This window comes from Acanthochromis polyacanthus, chromosome 23 (assembly GCF_021347895.1).
Source record: "Acanthochromis polyacanthus isolate Apoly-LR-REF ecotype Palm Island chromosome 23, KAUST_Apoly_ChrSc, whole genome shotgun sequence".
In the NCBI taxonomy this organism is placed as follows: Eukaryota; Metazoa; Chordata; class Actinopteri; family Pomacentridae; genus Acanthochromis; species Acanthochromis polyacanthus.
The window spans coordinates 18442840-18451635 of NC_067135.1; the positions used below are offsets into that span (position 1 = coordinate 18442840).

Sequence of the window (8796 nt, forward strand, 5' to 3'; positions counted from 1 at the left end):
TTCCAACAACAACCACAACTGCTCCAACTACAACCACAACTGCACCAACAACAACCACAAGTGCTCCAACTACAACCACAACTGCTCCAACAACAACCACAACTGTTCCAACAACAACCACAACTGCACCAACAACAACCACAACTGCTCCAACAACATCCACAAGTGCTCCAACAACAACTGCTCCAACAACGACCACAACTGCACCAACAACAACCACAAGTGCTCCAACTACAACCACAACTGCTCCAACTACAACCACAACTGCTCCAACAACAACCACAACTGTACCAACAACAACCACAACTGTTCCAACAACAACCACAACTGCACCAACAACAACCACAAGTGCTCCAACAACAACCACAACTGCTCCAACAACCACAATTGCACCAACAACAACCACAAGTGCTCCAACAACAACAACTGTTTCAACAACAACCACAACTGCTCCAACAACATCCACAAGTGCTCCAACAACAACTGCTCCAACAACGACCACAAGTGCTCCTACAACGACAACTGCTCCAATCACGACTACAACTGTTGCACCCACAACCACAACTGCACCAACAACAACCACAAGTGCTCCAACTACAACCACAACTGCTCCAACTACAACCACAACTGCACCAACAACAACCACAACTGTTCCAACCACAACCACAACTGCTCCAACAACCACAACTGCTCCAACTACAACCACAACTGCTCCAACTACAACCACAACTGCACCAATAACAACCACAACTGTTCCAACAACAACCACAACTGCACCAACAACAACCACAACTGCTCCAACTACAACCACAACTGCACCAACAACAACCACAACTGTTTCAACCACAACCACAACTGCTCCAACTACAACCACAACTGCTCCAACAACAACCACAACTGCACCAACAACAACCACAACTGCTCCAACAACATCCACAAGTGCTCCAACAACATCTGCTCCAACAACGACCACAAGTGCTCCAACGACAACTGCTCCAATCACGACTAAAACTGTTGCACCCACAACCACAACTGCACCAACAACAACCACAAGTGCTCCAACTACAACCACAACTGCTCCAACTACAACCACAACTGCACCAACAACAACCACAACTCTTCCAACCACGACCACAACTGCTCCAACAACCACAACTGCTCCAACTACAACCACAACTGCTCCAACTACAACCACAACTGCACCAATACCAACCACAACTGTTCCAACAACAACCACAACTGCACCAACAACAACCACAAGTGCTCCAACTACAACCACAACTGCTCCAACAACAACCACAACTGCCCCAACAACGACCACAAGTGCTCCAACAACGACCACAAGTGCTCCAACAACGACCACAACTGCACCAACAACGACCACAACTGCACCAACAACAACCACAAGTGCTCCAACAACAACCACAACTGCCCCAACAACAACCACAAGTGCTCCAACAACGACCACAAGTGCTCCAACAACGACCACAACTGCACCAACAACGACCACAACTGCACCAACAACAACCACAAGTGCTCCAACAACAACCACAACTGCCCCAACAACAACCACAAGTGCTCCAACAACGACCACAAGTGCTCCAACAACAACCACAACTGCACCAACAATGACCACAACTGCACCAACGACAACCACAACTGCTCCATCAACGACCATAAGTGCTCCAACAACAACCACAACTGCACCAACAACAACCACAACTGCTCCAACTACAACCACAACTGCACCAACAACAACCACAACTGTTTCAACCACAACCACAACTGCTCCAACTACAACGACAACTGCTCCAACAACAACCACAACTGCATCAACAACAACCACAACTGCTCCAACAACATCCACAAGTGCGCCAACAACAACTGCTCCAACAACGACCACAAGTGCTCCAACGACAACTGCTCCAATCACGACTACAACTGTTGCACCCACAACCACAACTGCACCAACAACAACCACAAGTGCTCCAACTACAACCACAACTGCACCAACAACAACCACAACTCTTCCAACCACAACCACAACTGCTCCAACAACCACAACTGCTCCAACTACAACCACAACTGCTCCAACTACAACCACAACTGTTCCAACAACAACCACAACTGCACCAACAACAACCACAAGTGCTCGAACTACAACCACAACTGCTCCAACAACAACCACAACTGCCCCAACAACAACCACAAGTGCTCCAACAACGACCACAAGTGCTCCAACAACGACCACAACTGCACAAACAACGACCACAACTGCACCAACAACGACCACAACTGCACCAACAACAACCACAAGTGCTCCAACAACAACCACAACTGCCCCAACAACAACCACAAGTGCTCCAACAACGACCACAAGTGCTCCTACAACAACCACAACCGCACCAACAACGACCACAACTGCACCAACAACAACCACAACTGCTCCATCAACGACCACAAGTGCTCCAACAACAACCACAACTGCATCAACAACAACCACAACTGCTCCAACTACAACCACAACTGCTCCAACAACAAGCACAACTGCCCCAACAACAACCACAAGTGCTCCAACAACGACCACAAGTGCTCCAACAACGACCACAACTGCACCAACAACGACCACAACTGCACCAACAACAACCACAACTGCTCCAACAACATCCACAAGTGCTCCAACAACAACTGCTCCAACAACGACCACAAGTGCTCCAACGACAACTGCTCCAATCACGACTACAACTGTTGCACCCACAACCACAACTGCACCAACAACAACCACAAGTGCTCCAACTACAACCACAACTGCTCCAACTACAACCACAACTGCACCAACAACAACCACAACTGTTCCAACCACAACCACAACTGCTCCAACAACCACAACTGCACCAATAACAACCACAACTGTTCCAACAACAACCACAACTGCACCAACAACAACCACAAGTGCTCCAACTACAACCACAACTGCTCCAACAACAACCACAACTGCACCAACAACAACCACAACTGCTCCAACAACATCCACAAGTGCTCCAACAACATCTGCTCCAACAACAACCACAAGTGCTCCAACGACAACTGCTCCAATCACGACTACAACTGTTGCACCCACAACCACAACTGCACCAACAACAACCACAAGTGCTCCAACTACAACCACAACTGCTCCAACTACAACCACAACTGCACCAATAACAACCACAACTTTTCCAACAACAACCACAACTGCACCAACAACAACCACAAGTGCTCCAACAACGACCACAAGTGCTCCAACAACCACAACTGCTCCAACTACAACCACAACTGCTCAAACTACAACCACACCTGCTCCAACAACAACCACAACTGCCCCAACAACAACCACAAGTGCTCCAACAACGACCACAAGTGCTCCAACAACGACCACAACTGCACCAACAACGACCACAACTGCACCAACAACAACCACAACTGCACCAATAACAACCACAACTTTTCCAACAACAACCACAACTGCACCAACAACGACCACAAGTGCTCCAACAACGACCACAAGTGCTCCAACAACCACAACTGCTCCAACTACAACCACAACTGCTCAAACTACAACCACAACTGCTCCAACTACAACCACAACTGCTCCAACAACAACCACAACTGCCCCAACAACAACCACAAGTGCTCCAACAACGACCACAAGTGCTCCAACAACGACCACAACTGCACCAACAATGACCACAACTGCACCAACAACGACCACAAGTGCTCCAACTACAACCACAACTGCTCCAACTACAACCACAACAGCACCAACAACAACCACAACTGTTCCAACCACAACCACAACTGCTCCAACAACCACAACTGCTCCAACTACAACCACAACTGCTCCAACTACAACCACAACTGCACCAATAACAACCACAACTGTTCCAACAACAACCACAACTGCACCAACAACAACCACAAGTGCTCCAACTACAACCACAACTGCTCCAACAACAACCACAACTGCCCCAACAACAACCACAAGTGCTCCAACAACGACCACAAGTGCTCCAACAACGACCACAACTGCACCAACAACGACCACAACTGCACCAACAACAACCACAAGTGCTCCAACAACGACCACAAGTGCTCCAACAACAACCACAACTGCACCAACAACGACCACAACTGCACCAACAACAACCACAACTGCACCAATAACAACCACAACTGTTCCAACAACAACCACAACTGCACCAACAACAACCACAAGTGCTCCAACTACAACCACAACTGCTCCAACAACGACCACAACTGCCCCAACAACAACCACAAGTGCTCCAACAACGACCACAAGTGCTCCAACAACGACCACAACTGCACCAACAACGACCACAACTGCACCAACAACAACCACAAGTGCTCCAACAACGACCACAAGTGCTCCAACAACAACCACAACTGCACCAACAACGACCACAACTGCACCAACAACAACCACAACTGCTCCATCAACGACCACAAGTGCTCAAACAACAACCACAACTGCACCAACAACAACCACAACTGCTCCAACGACAACCACAACTGCACCAACAACAACCACAAGTGCTCCAACAACAACCACAACTGCACCAACAACAACCACAACTGCTCCAACGACAACCACAACTGCACCAACAACAACCACAACTGTTTCAACCACAACCACAACTGCTCCAACAACAACTGCTCCAACAACGACCACAAGTGCTCCAACGACAACTGCTCCAATCACGACTACAACTGTTGCACCCACAACCACAACTGCACCAACAACAACCACAAGTGCTCCAACTACAACCACAACTGCACCAACAACAACCACAACTCTTCCAACCACAACAACAACTGCTCCAACAACCACAACTGCTCCAACTACAACCACAGCTGCACCAACAACAACCACAACTCTTCCAACCACAACCACGACTGCTCCAACGACAACCACAACTGCTCCAACTACAACGACAACTGTTCCAACAACAACCACAACTGCACCAACAACAACCACAAGTGCTCCAACTACAACCACAACTGCTCCAACAACAACCACAACTGCCCCAACAACAACCACAAGTGCTCCAACAACGACCACAAGTGCTCCAACAACGACCACAACTGCACCAACAACGACCACAACTGCACCAACAACAACCACAAGTGCTCCATCAACGACCACAACTGCCCCAACAACAACCACAAGTGCTCCAACAACCACAACTGCTCCAACTACAACCACAACTGCACCAACAACAACCACAACTCTTCCAACCACAACCACAATTGCTCCAACAACCACAACTGCTCCAACTACAACCACAACTGCTCCAACAACCACAAGTGCTCCAACTACAACCACAACTGCTCCAACAACAACCACAACTGCCCCAACAACAACCACAAGTGCTCCAACAACGACCACAAGTGCTCCAACAACGACCACAACTGCACCAACAACGACCACAACTGCACCAACAACAACCACAAGTGCTCCAACAACGACCACAACTGCACCAACAACGACCACAACTGCACCAACAACAACCACAACTGCTCCAACAACATCCACAAGTGCTCCAACAACAACTGCTCCAACAACGACCACAACTGCACCAACAACGACCACAAGTGCTCCAACAACGACCACAACTGCACCAACAACGACCACAACTGCACCAACAACAACCACAACTGCTCCAACAACATCCACAAGTGCTCCAACAACAACTGCTCCAACAACGACCACAAGTGCTCCAACGACAACTGCTCCAATCACGACTACAACTGTTGCACCCACAACCACAACTGCACCAACAACAACCACAAGTGCTCCAACTACAACCACAACTGCTCCAACTACAACCACACCTGCACCAACAACAACCACAACTGTTCCAACCACAACCACAACTGCTCCAACAACCACAACTGCACCAATAACAACCACAACTGTTCCAACAACAACCACAACTGCACCAACAACAACCACAAATGCTCCAACTACAACCACAACTGCTCCAACAACAACCACAACTGCACCAACAACAACCACAACTGCTCCAACAACATCCACAAGTGCTCCAACAACATCTGCTCCAACAACAACCACAAGTGCTCCAACGACAACTGCTCCAATCACGACTACAACTGTTGCACCCACAACCACAACTGCACCAACAACAACCACAAGTGCTCCAACTACAACCACAACTGCTCCAACTACAACCACAACTGCACCAATAACAACCACAACTTTTCCAACAACAACCACAACTGCACCAACAACAACCACAAGTGCTCCAACAACGACCACAAGTGCTCAAACAACCACAACTGCTCCAACTACAACCACAACTGCTCAAACTACAACCACACCTGCTCCAACAACAACCACAACTGCCCCAACAACAACCACAAGTGCTCCAACAACGACCACAAGTGCTCCAACAACGACCACAACTGCACCAACAACGACCACAACTGCACCAACAACAACCACAACTGCACCAATAACAACCACAACTTTTCCAACAACAACCACAACTGCACCAACAATGACCACAAGTGCTCCAACAACGACCACAAGTGCTCCAACAACCACAACTGCTCCAACTACAACCACAACTGCTCAAACTACAACCACAACTGCTCCAACTACAACCACAACTGCTCCAACAACAACCACAACTGCCCCAACAACAACCACAAGTGCTCCAACAACGACCACAAGTGCTCCAACAACGACCACAACTGCACCAACAATGACCACAACTGCACCAACAACGACCACAAGTGCTCCAACTACAACCACAACTGCTCCAACTACAACCACAACAGCACCAACAACAACCACAACTGTTCCAACCACAACCACAACTGCTCCAACAACCACAACTGCTCCAACTACAACCACAACTGCTCCAACTACAACCACAACTGCACCAATAACAACCACAACTGTTCCAACAACAACCACAACTGCACCAACAACAACCACAAGTGCTCCAACTACAACCACAACTGCTCCAACAACAACCACAACTGCCCCAACAACAACCACAAGTGCTCCAACAACGACCACAAGTGCTCCAACAACGACCACAACTGCACCAACAACGACCACAACTGCACCAACAACAACCACAAGTGCTCCAACAACAACCACAACTGCCCCAACAACAACCACAAGTGCTCCAACAACCACAACTGCTCCAACTACAACCACAACTGCTCCAACTACAACCACAACTGCACCAATAACAACCACAACTGTTCCAACAACAACCACAACTGCACCAACAACAACCACAAGTGCTCCAACTACAACCACAACTGCTCCAACAACAACCACAACTGCCCCAACAACAACCACAAGTGCTCCAACAACGACCACAAGTGCTCCAACAACGACCACAACTGCACCAACAACGACCACAACTGCACCAACAACAACCACAAGTGCTCCAACAACAACCACAACTGCCCCAACAACAACCACAAGTGCTCCAACAACCACCACAAGTGCTCCAACAACAACCACAACTGCACCAACAACGACCACAACTGCACCAACAACAACCACAACTGCTCCATCAACGACCACAAGTGCTCAAACAACAACCACAACTGCACCAACAACAACCACAACTGCTCCAACGACAACCACAACTGCACCAACAACAACCACAAGTGCTCCAACAACAACCACAACTGCACCAACAACAACCACAACTGCTCCAACGACAACCACAACTGCACCAACAACAACCACAACTGTTTCAACCACAACCACAACTGCTCCAACAACAACTGCTCCAACAACGACCACAAGTGCTCCAACGACAACTGCTCCAATCACGACTACAACTGTTGCACCCACAACCACAACTGCACCAACAACAACCACAAGTGCTCCAACTACAACCACAACTGCACCAACAACAACCACAACTCTTCCAACCACAACAACAACTGCTCCAACAACCACAACTGCTCCAACTACAACCACAGCTGCACCAACAACAACCACAACTCTTCCAACCACAACCACGACTGCTCCAACGACAACCACAACTGCTCCAACTACAACGACAACTGTTCCAACAACAACCACAACTGCACCAACAACAACCACAAGTGCTCCAACTACAACCACAACTGCTCCAACAACAACCACAACTGCCCCAACAACAACCACAAGTGCTCCAACAACGACCACAAGTGCTCCAACAACGACCACAACTGCACCAACAACGACCACAACTGCACCAACAACAACCACAAGTGCTCCATCAACGACCACAACTGCCCCAACAACAACCACAACTGCTCCAACAACCACAACTGCTCCAACTACAACCACAACTGCACCAACAACAACCACAACTCTTCCAACCACAACCACAATTGCTCCAACAACCACAACTGCTCCAACTACAACCACAACTGCTCCAACTACAACGACAACTGTTCCAACAACAACGACAACTGCACCAACAACAACCACAACTGCTCCAACAACATCCACAAGTGCTCCAACGACAACTGCTCCAATCACGACTACAACTGTTGCACCCACAACCACAACTGCACCAACAACAACCACAACTGCACCAACAACAACCACAACTGTTCCAACCACAACCACAACTGCTCCAACAACCACAACTGCTCCAACTACAACCACAACTGCACCAACAACAACCACAACTCTTCCAACCACAACCACAACTGCTCCAACAACCACAACTGCTTCAACTACAACCACAACTG

The 8796-nt window shown here is 48.6% G+C and overlaps 1 protein-coding gene across 1 annotated transcript; it reads left to right on the top strand.

Moving 5' to 3' along the window:
* Positions 1-4307: 4307 nt before the first annotated feature.
* LOC127532297 (mucin-5AC-like) lies at positions 4308-5630 on the top strand (the record flags this gene model as incomplete). Its single annotated transcript, XM_051943704.1, has 1 exon — positions 4308-5630. A coding segment is annotated over one exon (1323 nt), but the record flags the coding sequence as incomplete, so codon positions are not given.
* Between the last annotated feature and the right edge of the window lie 3166 nt (positions 5631-8796).